Source organism: Macaca mulatta, chromosome 1, assembly GCF_049350105.2.
Source record: "Macaca mulatta isolate MMU2019108-1 chromosome 1, T2T-MMU8v2.0, whole genome shotgun sequence".
NCBI lineage: Eukaryota > Metazoa > Chordata > Mammalia > Primates > Cercopithecidae > Macaca > Macaca mulatta.
The window spans coordinates 126,701,688-126,718,655 of record NC_133406.1 but is presented as its reverse complement, the minus strand read 5'-3'; the positions used below and the strand labels follow the sequence as shown (position 1 = coordinate 126,718,655).

Sequence of the window (16,968 nt, the reverse complement as noted above, 5' to 3'; positions counted from 1 at the left end):
CCCTAAGTACCTACTCCTCAGAACTCAGAAATGACTAGACTGTGTCATGGAAAAGTAGGCTCTTATGAAACAGGAAACCTGTACTCTATAAGCTTATGCAAAACAAGAAATTCATCAAAAGGGACCGTGTCTCTTACACATACATACACGTGTGCACATACACACACACACACACAGAAAGAGAGAGAAAGAAACAGGGATATTCTAGGACAGTGCTTACAGTGTTTACAGTGTCGGCTCTGAAGACAGATTGACTGTGTTCACATCCCAAGTCTGTCACTTACTAGCAGTGTAACCTTGGCCAAGTTACTTAACTTCTTAAAACTTCAGCTTCTTACCTATAAAATGGGAATAATTATAACACCTACTTCAAAGGTTATCATGAGGAGTGAGTTAAAACATATAGCATATAATATAATGTAATTAATATGTATATAGTAATGATAATAATTCTAAAATAACAGCCCTAGTCATCAGTGTTTCCGTTTCTTGTTCTTGTCTCATTCGTATGCCTCTTCCACAGAAAGAAGGGTTTTTGGCTTTTCCTGCTGTAGACTTGTTATACCCAATGGAGCCAGAATATAATAGATTCAAATGGTTAGCTTAGCCTTATTTTATATTTCAGTCCAGATACCATTTTCTGAATATGTTTTAAAATGTTAATAAGTAAAGAACAGAATTTGAGGAATTGACATATAAACTATAATTAAAACCTACTTATAAAGACTCATAGAGCTTGCTGCTTTAATGAAGAATTGAAGAAATTGGTGAAGAATTTATTTTAGTGATTTGACAGAGCCAAAATAAAATCAGCTTCATTTTTGAAAAAACACAATTTAACATAAAGTTGTAGACAGACTGTTAAAGAGTGCTGTATCAGTTAAGTGAGTACTGTCTTCTAAAATTTCATGTATTCAAGGATGGAGAGGGTCAAATGAATAGTTAAAAATACAAATTAAGGCCAGGCATGGTGGCTTACACCTGTAATCCAGCCAGCACTTTGGGAGGCCAAGGCAGGTGGATCACTTGAGCTCAGGAGTTTGACACCAGTCTGGGCAACATGACAAACCCCTGTCTCTACCAAAAATACAAAAATCAACCTGGCCTGGTGGCATGTGCCTGTGGTCCCAGCTACTTGGGAGGCTGAGGTGGGAGGACTGCTGGAGCCCCCGAGGCCGAGGTTGCAGTGAGCCGAGATCGCACCTCTTCACTCCAGCCTGGTTGACAGAGTAAGACTCCATCTAAAAAAAAAAAAAAAAAAAAAAAGCTGATTCACTTATTCTGTTTTCTAGGTACACACTAAATCTATAAAAACTAAATGAAATCTATAAACTAAATCAATAAAAAATAAACCATGGCCTTCGCCTTTAGATAGCTGACAATTTATGTTTAACAATGTATATGGTATTTTTGAACAGCTTTTGTGCCATAGAATGAATATGTTTTACTATGAAATGTATAGATACTGATTATCTAGAAAAGCATTGTAAATACTCTTTGTTTTTACAAACAAGTAGACAGTTTGATTTATTATTTCTTTTAGGGATCCTCTTCCTTGAGCCAGGGAGCCAGTCTGGCATTAGGCTAATCTCACCACTTTCATGGAGTCTTCCCTTACTGCTATAGATTTCATGAGGTAGAAGAAATAATAAGATGGACTGCTATTCTGAGTCTTGGTCTAATGGAAAAGGACTAGTTTGTAACATTGGTTGTGTGTTGACATGGTTGTATTGAACAGTTTATTGAGAAAGTCACCAAGTTGTCTTGCAGACATCATTGTAAAGAAGAGAACTGAAACATGATTATGCCCATCCTTTGCCTTTAAGGAAAACAGATATTTGCAAGATTATAGCATCTATGGGTGTGATTTGAAGACTAGAGAGTTCTAAAAGAAAAATTATTAGAAGAAATTCTTATGGGTGTACAAAATGCCCTGAACAGCTCAGGTTTCTTAAAGGATGTGCATGATTAATAGATGAAAGGAACACATAATCATCACACAGTTATACAGTGCTAAGATTTTAAGAAATAAACATTTAAGAATTTTCAAAGACCAAAATTTAAAACGAGCTGAGATGCCTCAGTGCACAAAGAACTTTTAAGGTTGTCTTTGGAGCAAGAGCAACAAGAGGGAAGGGATAGCTCACTGTCTGAGGAAGATATTCTTAATGTTTCTTTACAGGTAAAAATCAGACCTATACAATTCTTACTTTGCTTCTGTAATCCTGCAGTAGCAGAAATCCTTTTCCCATAGTAAAAGGTAAAACAAACAACCCGAAACAGAAGAAATTAAACAAACAAACAAAAAATATGAGAAGATGGAGTATCATTCACTTTAAATGAATTTAAATTTTCAAGACCCAAATGAATTGCCTCCCAGGAGTTGATGGACTCAGGTATAATCTTAGGGTTGTCAGTATTTTTTTATTTTTTTAACAAAATCAGTGAGAATATGGGATAAATACTTGGAGAGAGGAGAGAGGAGAGAGACAAATGTCCCAGTTTCCAAAAAGGAATAAAGTATATTGCAAAAACCCAAGACCAGTTCCCTACTTTAAACTGTGGTAAAATTGGAAGAGATTGTAAAAAAATGAAATATTGTGTTTAGAAGAGAATGAGATGATCACTATGAATCAATATGAATTTATAAGAATAAGACATGCCAAACTGACCTCATTTTTTTTTTTTTTGCTTTATTTTCAGTTTTATAATTGCTACTGAATTAGAGAATAGTAAAGACATGTTGTATCTTGACTTTAGCCAAGTGGTTGACAATGATTCCTTATCTATCCTTGTGGAAACATGATGAAATTAGATTGTAATTAGATTGATTTACAGCTGCTTGCCTGGCCATCCCCATGCCAGCATGCCCAGGGTTTAGTTAAATAATAGTTACTTTATATACTGGTTCCTCACAGAGAACTGGTGGTGAACATTAATTTGCATATATTCAGAAAGTATGGATTTGTAGTTATTAGTTTTTTTAAGGATTTGTATGTTGAAACTTGAGTACCTAGATTTATTCATATGATTGAGGTTTCTGTTAGGGACTTTTTTCCAACTGAGCTGTATTTGTAAGATATATAAATCTGTTTTTAATTTATATATGTAACCTTGACTTATAAATTACTTAAAGTCAAGGCATAATATTAACATTTAGAGCAAAGTCTGACTATGTTAAGAATGCTAACATTATGAGGAATCTTTTCTTTGTTCAGTAACAACTATATTAAGCTCACTTGGATGTTTTTCATACCTTTGAAATGTCATTCCTGTGAACTATCCCTAAATAAAAGGCAGATGTTCATATACAACTTGATAGTACAGATATACTCAGCAGTGTCTTTTTGAGTCAGTGTGTCTGTTGGCCTTCTGGTAATCCCACAGTCAGCTGCCTGTTCAAGATATTTACATATTTTTAAAAACAATACAAATTCCCTGGAATCATATCAAAGAGAGAACCATATATTTTGTCCCCTTAGGAAGTTCTTTTGGCAGTCCATGATAACTGCTACATCCAATTTTTTTTTAAATTAATTGTTACTTTTAGAGAATGCAAACCCATAGTTAACTTATTAAACTTTCATCATAATTGATATTTCTTTGATGCTTGTAATATTTTGCCTCTAGCCTCAAAAAAGTGTGATGACTTTTTTGAATACTTGCAGATGTTTACATAAAATATCACAATTATTTATTTATTTGTTTATTTTTGAGACAGAATCTCATTCTGTTGCCCAGGCTGAAGTGCAGCAGGGCGATCTCGTCTCCCTGCGACCTCTGCCTCCCAGGTTCAAGCGATTCTCCTGCCTCAGCCTCTGGAGTAGCTGGGACTACAGGCACATATCACCATATCCTGCTAATTTTTGTATTTTTAGTAGAGATAGGGTTTAACCATGTTGGCTAGGCTGGTCTCGATCTCCTGACCTCAAGTAATCCAACTGCCTCGGCCTCCCAAAGTGCTGGGACTACAGGCATGAGCACCGGGCCAAAATATCACACTTACAAAATTGTCCCTCACACTTTTCTTTGCAACTGTTCATCTCGGTGTTACATCTAGAATCCCAGTAGAAGTGAAGGGTGAAAAAAAGAGTGCAATTCCAGCCTTGGCCTCTCACTCTTAAGATCTTGTAGGCCCTTGAAAGAAGAATTGAGGCCCTGCGCGGTGACTCAAGCCTGTAATCCCAGCACTTTGGGAGGCCGAGGCGGGCGGATCATGAGGTCAGGAGATTGAGACCAACCTGGCTAACAAGGTGAAACCCATTTCTACTAAAAATACAAAAAATTAGCCGGGCGTGGTGGCAGGCGCCTGTAGTCCCAGCTACTCCGGAGGCTGAGGCAGGAGAATGGGGTGAACCCAGGAGGCGGCGCTTGCAGTGAGCCGAGATCGCGCCACCACACTCCAGCCAGGGCGACAGCGTGAGACTCCGTCTCAAAAAACAAAACAAAACAAAACAAAACAAAACAAAAATTGAGTTGTTTCAATTATTTTGCCTTAAGAGACCCATTATGCTGTATTTCTGATTTTATTGTGGCTTTGTCCTTAATTATATCTAATTTAATGGTTGTTATTTTATACACTAAAATACAATCTGAGTTTTTAGCATTTTATAGTTATCTTTGTAAGTTATACCATATCTGACAGTAAAGCTTCAAATTAAAAAAAAAGGAAATCGTGAGTTAATAAAACAAAATATTGAGTCAGATTGTCTTTTTAAATTATTCATGTATTATCTTTTATCCAAATTAAAATTGTTGTATATTTTATACAAAGTATGTTGTACAGCAGATTTTTAGATATCAGAGCCTATATTATGCTATTTTTAAGTGAGGAAAAAACAATGATGCATTCTCTGTCCATTCAAAAACTCTAACCAAACTTCCCCAAGTATCACAAAACACCTTTAGGCAACTATATAACGATTTGCCAAAACTTTTTAATAACATTTACAAAGCATTTGAGACATCTCTTACCTGATTTTAAAAATACTTAATGAATTCATTATTTGGTATATTTTTGTTCAATAAGCAATGAGACTATGCAATATTGATTATAAATTAGCATTTTATTCTATCCAGTGATGAATAGTATACTGTACTATTCTGTATTATAAATTTTAAAAATGAAATAATATTATTTTTATCTAAATAATACTTGGGTTAGTGGGATCCCTAAATGCTTAATAGAAACAATCTCTGGGACCAGAGATTATTCTATGTTCATCCTGGTAAATATCTTTCGGGTTTATTAAAATCACAAAGGCTCCCCCTTGCTCAGCATCTATTTTTGGCAAGACAAAAGAAGGATTTTTTAAGGTTTGTGTTTATTAGTTTAGGGTCTGAATATGTTTGCTGAACTTTTGACACACACTGATTTCCTGTTTATATTAACACTGTCTTGCATAGGTTATGTTCATTTATACATATGAGAAGAGCAAAAGAGGGAATTAGAAATGTAATATTGTGGAGTAATAGTTAAAAGAATTAGCTGATCTATAGTATTTGGTTTATCTAACCTTGTCATAAGTATGTTGCTCTAAATAAAATAGTATACTTTAATCAACTGTTCTTATTAGTAAAATAATCTATTTTGCTTTAGCATTGATTTTTTTCTAATTATCTGAAGCCTTGTCTAATGAACAGTGGTTTGGACTACTTGGAGTTTCATTTTAAGTTCAACCCTTAGTATAAATTCATTGCTATCAGATTTCTGCAATCCTGTTTTTTCTGCTTAATATTTCTTTGAGAGCCCTTATATTTCTCTATTTATTTCCCATTTTCCCCACAAATAATAGAAAATCTTTGACTTTCTTAATTATTCACATTGTATCTAGGAGTCAAGCAAGTGGACAGAAAATGCCTGTTTAATCTAGTGATAGGCAGAAGACCCTAAGGTGGGGCCAGTTTGCCCTTTTCGAAGATCAGAAAGATGGCCAAGCATAGGTGGAGCAGTGTTTGACAGTGGGAAGAGTGACCAAATTAGGATCAGAGATGGCTGGAGCCAGAACATGTAGGGCCTTCTAGTCCCTGTTCAGGATTTTAGATTTTGATGCAAGTACAAGATATCTTGGGGGACCCTAAACAGAGTAGTAATTATCAGATTTATGTTTTAAATCTCACTCTGGCTGCTAAGTGGTGGGCGGCAGAAAGGAGACAAGAATAGATGCCGATTAGAAGGCTGGGACAGAATTCCAGATGAGGAATCAGTGAGGGCTTAGATTAGGGTGGTGGCAAAGGAAATGAAGAAAAGTCAAGTATGTCTTGGAAGTAGAACCAACAAAAGTTGCTAATGGGTTGGATCTGGATGGGTAGAATGAAAAGGAGAAATCAAGGATGATTTCTAGGTATCGAGATTGTTTTGCAAGCTGATGGTGCCTTCTACAATAGGGAAAATGTTGGGGAGGAAACATTGGGGGCAGATGGAATTAAAAGTTCTGTTTTGGCTATCTGAAACTTGAGGTGTTTATTTGACTTCCAAATATATCTGCAACATATATGGATCAGTTTGATGAGTTTAGAGCTTGGCAGAGGTAGATCAAGGATGGAGACATGATATGAATGTGGAAGTTATCATTATATAGGTAGCATTTAAAGCCATGGGACTAAATGAAATTACTCTGAATATTTTTGTCATCCTCTCTGACCTGTACCTTCTCCCTCCCTTACCATGTAAAATTATTCCCACATTATGTTGCAGGTACATATTTTAATTATAGTACCTATAAATAATTTGGTTTTATTTTCTTTTTAGTAAAATACTCTGATTCCTTTATCCTGTTCATAGCTAACTGGTTTAAGAATATTCAGTTACTAGCTTCTATATTTAAGTGAACGTCTAAAAATTATGCATTTATTTTCTGTTTTTTTGTCTTTGCTCCAGGCAAAGTCATTAATAAAGATTTGCGGCATTACCTAAGTCTTCAGTTTCAAAAAGGATCAATTGACCACAAACTGCAGCAAGTGATCAGAGATAATCTCTACTTGAGAACCATTCCATGTAAGTATGTGATGGAATAAAAGAACTGAAGCAGAAATGTCCTTTCTTAACTAATTAAACATCTATAGATAGTTTGATAGAGTATTTCACATGAAATTGTGAAGACTAAATTGGGAGCAAAAATGAACAAAATTGGATAAGAAGAAAAATTTTCAGAGAACTTGAGAGGTTTTGTTTTTAAAAGTAGAAAAACTGGGCCGGGTGCAGTGACTCACACCTGTAATCCCAGCACTTTTTGAGGCCAAGGCAGGTGGATCACTTGAGTTCAGGAGTTCGAGACCAGCCTGGCCAACATGGTGAAACCTCGTCTCTACTAAAAACACAAAAATTAGCCCAGTGTGGTGGCAGGCACCTGTAATCCCAGCTACTTTGAAGGTTGAGGCAGGAGAATCGCTTGAACCCAGGAAGTGGAGGTTGCAGTGAGCCGAGATCATGCCACTGCACTCTAGCCTAGACGAAAGAGCAAGACTCTGCCTCAAAAAAAAAAAAAAAAAAAAAAAAAAAGTATAAAGTAGAAAAACTGGAAGATTCTATATTGTGACTTTTAAAAAGTGATGACTAGAATTTAAGACTATGTAATCCAAGCACTTTGGGAGGCTGAGGTGGGCAGATCAGCTGAGGTCACGAGTTTGAGACCAGCCTGGCCAACATGGTGAAACCCTGTCTCTACTAAAAACACAAAAATTAGCCAAGCATGGTGGCAGGCACCTGTAATCCCAGCTACTTGGGAGGCTGAGGCAGGAGAATCACTTGAACCCAAGAGGCAGAGGTTGCAGTGAGCCAAGATCGCGCTATTGCACTCCTGCCTGGGCGATAACAGCAAGACCCCCATCTCGAAAAAAGAAAAAAAGGAAATCAAAAAAGAATATATATTTACATGTTGTTAACTAGATTTTATTCCTGTAAATCGATTTGTAAAGCCTTATGCAGTAAGAAGACTTTTTAGCTCCCAATGCCTTGTATACCAAGAACAAGTATTTTATTAGAACATTATTTTAAAATAATTTTAAAATCTGCCCCTTCCCCAACAAGGAAAAAATTTAAAAAAAAAAAAAAAAAAAAAAAAGAAGAAGGAAAGGAACTCTCTCTTACTTGGAATAATTTTTTTTCCCTCCCTCCCTGGCTTCCTCCCTTCCTACCTTGACTATGTAGTGGCAAAGAGCTAAGTAAAGTTGAGTTCAAAATCTTTACTCTAGAATCTTACTGGCTACTTTACTTGGGCAAGTTACTTAATGTTCCTGGTCCTCAGAAACTCTATATATAGAATTAAAATAACAAGACTCACCTCATGTAGCTGTCACTAGGATTTAAAATGAGAGCATGTATGTAAAACTGCTTGGCCTAGAGTAGGCACTCAAGTAGTGTTTGTCACCTTCTCCCATTCTAACTGGATCTCCTGCCTCTCATTTCACCTCAATTCAATCGATTTTTAAAGTGCACATTTCTCAGCACTATAGGAAAGGGAAAAAACTTTAAAAATTAAGTGGACATCCGATTCTTGTCCATCTATAGTTTATCCTTCAAAGATTTCCACTGACAAATCAAGTTCAGACTCCTTAGCATCGCATAAAATATTTTTTGTTTTTTTTAATCTGCCTCCTTATCTATGATTTCCTCCTACAAATCTGCCTTGTAGCTGCAGATCACAACTTCTGCCTTTATTTCAATTTGTATTTGCCTGATGTGTCTTTGTCTATCTTGTTATTCTTAAAGTCTCTGAATCTCTGTTTTACAAATAGTTCTGGACTTTACTCAGCCAGTGTGAAACTTTTTACATTTTTATTGATGTGATCAATATCTTTAGCCTCAATTCTGTCATGGTTTTTATATTTACCATATATAAGCCTTTTGTATGAAAATCCTTTCACTATGTAGTCATCTCTCTCTTTTTAGAAAGGTTTGTAGGGATCTTTTTTTTTAATGGTTACCTTGATACCTTTATATAATAATCTTTGTTCCTCCCTCCCTCCTTTTTTGCTTCTGTCTCTACTATGAGTAATATTTAAATTACTTAGTCATCTCTTCTTTTTCCTTCCTTCTCTCCCATCATCTGACTTGAAGTAATACCTTTTTATTCCTACCAAATATAAGGTGATCAGTAAGCTTATTCCACTTTGCATATGCTTTCGTCATTCTTACCTTATTATTATTTTTTTTAATAGTTGGGCTGTATCTACATTGGCTAAGCAAATAGCCATTACATTACTGTAATTTCTTCCTTTATAATTATCATTTATCTTTTATTCTGTGGGTAAATACATATTTAATATAACCACCAATCCTTACGTTGTTATTTTTTCACTAATTGTAGTTGTCTAAAGCTTTTTCTTTACCCGATTTCCCAGCAAAGGCTCACAGGATCATCTTAGGATTTTGTTTGTGGCCTTTATACTTTGATGTTTGTTTGGATGGATATAAAATTTTTGACTCATTTTCTTTCCTCGACTATCTTAAATATATTAGTCAACTGTCTAACTGTTTTTGGCATAAAGCATTGCTCTTAAAGAGTTTGGTAGCAATCTAATTTTCATTTCTTTTTAAATAACTTGATATTTTTCCTGCATAGGATGTCTCATTTTTAGTTTCATAACTCTAGAGCTTCCTCTTCTGTTGTTAAAACAAGATAATAAAAATATGTACTTGTACTTTCTAAGATAGGTCTTTTTTTTTTTTTACTGCCCTCTGCCACTTTCACTTGAGTTTTTCTTTTAATTTTATTGTTCTAGTTTTGCATTTTCCTCACTGTGAGGTTTTTATCCTTGAAGGGAGCTAAAATTTATTTTGTTTCATTTCATAGGGTCCAAGCAGCTGTAGCCCTTTTAGATCTCAATAGGCCCTCTTAACTTACACACAAATTGAAGTGTCCAAAGCTCCCTCTAGGAACCTAGACACAATGCCGCATCAGTAGCAGTTAGCATACTGAAGGGTCACATCTGGTCTCTAAATATCATACTTTCCTAAAAAGTTTGAGGTCTCCTTGGAGATAGTTCTGATTCTAGGTCTGGGGCAAGGAAAGTACACGATGAGCTTTGGAGCATGTAAGTGTATCAGAAAGTACATAGTGCTTAAAAAATTTTAGAGACATACCAGGAGGACATAGAAGCCACCTAAAAGGAGGCTTACTCAAAAAATCTGAGACAATTTGAGCAACAGTGTTGAAAAAAGAGAGAGGGCACTTCTATTGTCAGATATTGAGCTGTAGGTGGAATGGGACTGTAATCCCTGAGAGAAGAAAGGAGACCACACACAGAGGAATCCTATAATTTCCTCAAGTTTCTACTTAAAGGCACTTTCTGGACCACAGCACAAGGAGGGAGAGCCCAGGCAGAGTACAATGGACTCTGAGTTGAAGGGACAGAAATCTGAGTTCAAGAAGCCTGAGGTATCTGGAATTTGCAGGACAGAATGTCTCAGAGGAGACAGCTATGAAGAAAAAGAGCTCAAGCAATCTGTAAAGGCACCCCCTTGACTCTGTGGCTGAATACTAAGCTGAGAATATGTGGGATGAGACTTTTCAAGGTTAAACCAAAAAATCTCTTGGAGTTGTAAGTTTAACAATTCCCAGAGCTTACCCAGGGCCAGGAGACATTTGAGTTCTAATCAGCTTGGTGGAAGAATCCCATAAGACTCCTGCCTTACTAGCAGGGCTAAAATAGCCACAGATAAAGCTCCTCTAGGCCTGCTTTAACAAAGCTTAATTAAGCAAGACCCCAAAGGATCAAGTGAATATGCATGCAACTTAACTGCTAGCAAAAAAGGAAGAAAGAAGGAAAGAAGTAAATCAACACTCTTTAAAGAAAGACATTGGCCAGGCTCAGTGGCTCACGCCTGTAATCCCAGCACTTTGGGAGGCTGAGGCAGGCGGATCATGAGGTTAAGAGATCAAGACCATCCTGGCCTACATGGTGAAACCTCGTGCCTACTAAAAATACAAAAATTAGCTGGGCATAGTGGTGTGTGCCTGTAGTCCCAGCTACTTGGGAGGCTGAAGCAGGAGAATCGCTTGAACCCAGGAGGCGGAGGTTGCAGTGAGCCGAGATCGTGCCACTGCACTCCAGCCTGGCGACACAGTGAGACTCTGTCTCAAACAAACAAACAAACAAAAAAATAGAAAGACAACAAAATGGAAACATTGTGTAATAGAATATTCAAAATGTCCAGCATCTAATAAAAAATTACTAGACCTGCAAAAAGCAGGAAAATGTGACCCATAATCAAAAGAAAAGTCAGCTGATAGAAAAAAGAAACAGAAATGACACATGATGGCAGGACTATACCAGCAATTTTAGTTATTAGAAATATGCTCAAGGATTTAAAGAACAATATGAACATAATGAAGAGAAAAATTATATATAAATATTCATATGTGTATGTATGTGTGTGTGTGTGTGTGTATATATATATGTATATGTGAATTAAGTGGAACCTTAAAAATTCACTGAATGGACTTAACAGAAGATTCAAAACTGGAGAAGAAAAGATCAGTGAACCTGAACACATAGCAATATAAACTCATGAAACTGAAGCACAGAGAAGAAAATGACTGAGAAAGTGAAAACGTTCTGTTTTTTTGAGCAACCAGATGACAATGGGGAGGGGAGAGATTTCTACTTCTGCCATGAAGTACCAGTACCATAACTAGTACTAGATTTACCCTGTTGTCATAGACAACTAGAAATTGGATGAGGAATATGTAACAGCTGTTTTCAGACATTTAAATATAGGCAGAACAGGACTACGATGCATTTATATTTACCCATGGCAAACTATCAAGCCAAAGTGGAGGAAGGAGAAAAATTCTTAAAGAAATAGTGACTGAAATTTTTCCAAATTTGATGAAAATAATAAGCGCACAGATCAAAGAAGCTCAATAGACCCGAAACAGAAGAAACATGAAGAAAACCATATCAAAGGACATCATAATTAGATTATTAAAAACCATTGATAAAAAGAAAATGATGCTGGGCATGCTGGCATGTGCCCGTAATCTCAACTCAGCAGGAAGCTGAGGTGGGTGGATCACTTGAGCTCAGGAGTTCAAATCCAGCCTAGGCAGCATAGTGAGATCCCATCTCTAAATAAAGTGAAATAAAATAAAAATTTTTGAAAAAGAAAATGCAAAAAACAGGAAAAAAAAGATAAATTACATGCAAGGGAACAAAGAATGATTGCAGAATCCACAGAAACAGTATAAGCCAGAGTCCATCAAATAACATCTTTAACATGCTGCAAGGAAAAAAAGATGCCAACCTGGATTTCTATATACAACAAAAATATCCTTCAAAAATGAAAGAGAAATAAGGAATTTTCAGACAAACAAAAAGGTGAAAGAAGCTTTCAGCAGCAGATATTAATATTTCTTACACTGTAAGAAATATTAAAGATTGGACAAAATGCACAAACAACAAACAAAACGAAATATTAAAGGAAATTCTTCAGGTAGAAGGGAAATGATACCAGAGCAATAGAACTGAAAGGAAAATACACAGCTTCATAATTACAGTTCAAGATTTCAACATCCCCTTTTAGTAATTAATTTTAAAATTAAGCAAAAAATCTGTAAGGTAATAGAAAACATGAACAGCATTTTCAACCAGCTTGACCTAGTTACTATTTATTAGAAGATACCACCCAACAGCAGCAGAATGCACATGCTTTTCTGGTGTAGATGATACATTCACAAATATAGACCATATTCTGCACCACAAGGCAAGAACCGATACGTTTAAGAGGATTTAGACTTAAATCATATAAAACATGTTATCTGGCCATCATGAAAGTAAATTAGAAATTATTAACGATGATGGGAGGATTGCTTGAGGCTAGGAGTTTGAGACCAGCCTGGACAACCTACCAAGACCCCATCTCTACAAAAAAAAACTTTTTAAAATGAGGCAGGCAAGATGGCATGTACCTATAGTCCTAGCTACTTGAGAGGCTGAGGCGGGAGGATCCCTTGAGCCCAGGAGTTTGAGGCTGTAGTGAGCTATAATCACGTCAAGAGTGAGACCCTGTCTCTTAAAAAAAAAATAGAGAAAATACTAACAGAAAGATATTCAGAAATTAATAATTAATAACATACTTCTAAATAAACTGTGAGTTGAATAAATCACAAAGATTACAAAATATTACACATATCAACTAACAAATTGAAATGTATCAGACACAACATATGAAAATTTGTAGGATGTAGCTAGAGTAGTATTTAGATGGAAACTTACAGTATTAAATACTTATATTAGAAAATAATGAAGATTTCAAGTTAGTGATCTAAACTTCTACCTTAAGAATCTTAAAAAGGAGAAAAATACTTATTTCAAGTAGAAGGAAGAAAATATAAAGAGTAGAAACCAGTGAAATAGAAAATAGAAAAAAATCAATGAAACCCAAAGCTCATTCTTTGAGATCAATAAAAGTGATAAACCTCTAGCTAGACTGCTTAGGAAGAAATTAAACACAAATTAATGCTATCAGGAGGCTGGGTGCAGTGGCTCATGCCTGTAATCCCAGTGCTTTGGGAGGCTGAGGCAGGAGGATTGCTTGAGTCCAGGAGTTTGAGATAAGCCTGAGCAAATAGTGACTCTGTTACTACAAAGCAAAACAATATCAGGAATGAGAGAGGTGACATCACTGAAAATCCTATAGATGTTAAGTGTGTAAGTGTATGATAAATAAATTTTTTTTTTGAGACAGTCTCACTCTGTCACCCAGGTCCTGGAATTCATTGGTGTGATTATAGCTGAACTTCCATTTCTTCCATCTCCTGGGCTCAAGTTATCCTCTTGCCTCAACCTCCTTAGTTGCTGGAACTACAGATGTGTGCCACCATGCCCAGCTAATTTTTTTTTTTTTTTTTTTTAAGTAGAGATGAGGTCTTGCTATGTTGCCTAGGCTGATCTCAAACTCTTGAGCTCAAGTGATCCTCTGGCCTTGGCCTCCCAAAGTGTTGGAATTACAGATGTGAGACCCCATACCTGGCCTAATAAGGAATATTCTGAATAACTTTATGGCAATAAACTCAACAACTTAGATAAAATGGACAAATTCTTTAGAAGACAAAAACTACCAATGCTCACTCATGAAGAAATAGGTGAGCTGAAAAACCCTCTATCTATTAAAGAAATTGAATTTTAGTTTTTAACTTTCCTATAAAGAAAACTTTAAGGGGAGAGGGTTAGGCACCATCTCTGCTGTTTGGTCGACTCAGCCATTCCAGCATGCGGGCTTCAGAGAGTCCAAAAGGTCCGGACACAACACAGTGGCTTTGCCAGATCATGGCCAGACTGCTGCTTTAAGCAGTCTGGATCACATCCTCCTCACTGGGCAGGACCTCCCAGCTGGGCCTTCCAGCCGTGCCCACTGGCACATACTCTGGACAGAGCTCTGATCTCTCCCTGGGATGGAGTGCCCCAGGGAGGGGAGGGATGCCACCTGAGTTAGATGGATGACTTAACTGTTACAGCCTACAGGCTTTGGAGAGTCCAAGTTGATGGGCAGAAGCGGTTCTCCACCAGGACACAGCTGTTTTGTTGAGGCGTGGCCAGACTGTTTCTTTAAGCCAGACTCTGATCCACTTCTTGTCTCAGCTGGTCCTCCCAGCTGGCACTTCTCAGCCAGGGCCTCCAGCCACCACCCATGTTCTATGGAACTGACAGAGCTCCAATTTCTCCCTGGGACAGAGTGCCTGAGGGGTGGGCAAGCTGCTACCTTGGCCATTTGGGCTCATCAATGGGTCCATCCTGTGGGCCTTGGAGAGCCCAGACCAATCGGGAGCTGAAGGAATCCCCAACACAACACACCTCCTCTACCAAAAAGCAGCCACACTGATCCCATTCATCCTCACTGGGTGAGACCTCCCAGCTGGGGTCTCCAGCCACCTCCTCCAGGTACATTTGGGCTGGCAATAGGTCAGTACCCACCTGGGACAGAGCTTCCAGAGGAAGGAGCAAGCTGCCATCTTTGCTGTTTTGCAGGCTTCACTAGCGATACCTCCAGGTACACGACGAACCAAAACAACTAGAGTCTGGAGGAGACCCCCAGCACACTGCAGCAGCCCTGCAGAAGAGTGGCCAGACTGTTAAAAGAAAAACAAATAAACCGAAAACAACAACAAAGAAAAACCACAAAAACCCTGTTCAAAGATCAGCAACCTCAAAGATCAAAGGTACATAAGCCCACAATGATGAGAAAGAATCAATGCAAAAAAAGCTGAAAACTCAAAAACCTAGCGTGTCCCATTTCCTCCAAATGACCACAACACCTCTCCAGCAAGGTCTCAGAAGCAGGCTGAGGCTGAGATGGCTGAAATGACAGAAGTAGGCTTCAGAAGATGGGTAATAATGAACTTCACTGAGCTAAAGGAGCACATTGTAACCCTATGCAAAGAAGCTAAGAATCATCATAGAACAATACAGGAACTGACAGCTAAAGCCATTTTAGAGAGGAACATAACTCCCTGTTAGAGCTGAAAACACACTACAAGAACTTCACAATGCAATCATAAGTATTAATAGCAGAATAAACCAAGCGGGGGAAAGAATCTAAGAGCTGGAAGATTGGCTTTCTGAATTAAGACAGGCAGACAAGAATAAAGAAAAAAGAATGAAAATGAATGAACGAAACCTCCGAGAAATAGGGGATTATATAGAGACCAAATCTATGACTGATTGGGGTACCTGAAAATGATGGGGAGAATGGAACCAAGTTGGAAAACATACTTCAGGATATCATCCAGGAGAACTTCCCCAACCTAGCAAGACAGGCCAAGCCAACATTCAAATTCAGGAAATGCAGAGAACCCCAGTAAGATACTCCATGAGAAGATAATCCCCAAGACAATTAATAATCAGATTCTTTAAGGTTAAAATGAAAGAAAAAATGTTAAGCACAGCCAGAGAGAAAGGCCAGGTCACATACAAAGGGAAGCCACCAGATAAAAACGGTGGACCTCTCAGTGGAAAGCCTGCAAGCCAAAAGAGATTGGGGCCAATAATCAACATTACCAACCCAGAATTTCATATCTGGCCAAACCAAGCTTCATAAGCAAAGGAGAATTAATATCCTTTACAGAGAAGCAAATGCTAAGGGAACTCATTACCACAGACCTGCCTTGCAAAAGCACCTGAAGGAAGCACTAAATATGAAAAGGAAAAACCATCATTACCAGCCACTACAAAAACACACTGTGGTGCACAGACCAGTGACATTATGAAGCAACCACCATAAACAAGTCTGCAAAATAACCAGCTAGCATCATGATGACAGTATCAAATCCACACATAACCATGGTGTCCTTAAATATAAATGGGCTAAATGCCCCAATTAAAAGACAAAGAATAGCAAGCTGTATAAAGAATCAAGATCCATCAATATACTGTTTTCAAGAGACCCATCTCACATGCAAAGATACACATAGGCTCAAAATAAAGGGATGGAGGAAAATTTATCAAGCCAATGGAAAAAAGCAATTCTAGTTTCAGACAAAATACGGTTTAACCAACAGACTTTAAAATAGACTTTAAACCAACAAAGATCAAAAAAGTCAAAGAAGGGCATTACATAATGGTAAAGGGTTCAATTCAATGGTAAGAGCCAACTACCCTAAATACATATGCTCCCAATACAGGAGCACCCAGATTCATAAAGTTCTTTATTTATTTATTTATTTATTTTGAGACGGAGTCTCACTCTGTCTCCCAGGCTGAAGTGCAGTGGTGCGATCTTGGCTCACTGCAGCCTCCGCCTCCTGGGATCAAGCAATTCTCCTGCCTCAGCCTAGTAACTGAGACAGTAGGTGCCCACCACCACACCTGGCTAATTTTTTGAATTTTTTTAGTAGAGACAGAGTTTCACCATGTTGGCCAGGCTGGTCTCGAATTCCTGACCTCAAGTGATCTACTCATCTCAGCCTCCCAAAGTCCCGTGATTACAGGCATTAGCCACTGTGCCTGGCCATAAAGCAAGTTCTTAGG

General features: G+C 37.5%; 1 protein-coding gene across 3 annotated transcripts in view; it reads left to right on the top strand.

Annotated features, from left to right (window-relative positions):
• The window catches only part of MAGI3 (membrane associated guanylate kinase, WW and PDZ domain containing 3), a 292,279-nt gene that overhangs the window by 151,839 nt on the left and 123,472 nt on the right, over window positions 1–16,968 (top strand). For all 3 annotated transcript variants that reach the window (XM_015148560.3, XM_077950860.1, XM_015148570.3), the window contains exon 2: window positions 6,881–6,997. In XM_015148560.3, coding sequence (XP_015004046.2) covers window positions 6,881–6,997 — 117 coding nt within the window. The remainder of the gene's footprint in view (window positions 1–6,880; window positions 6,998–16,968) is intronic.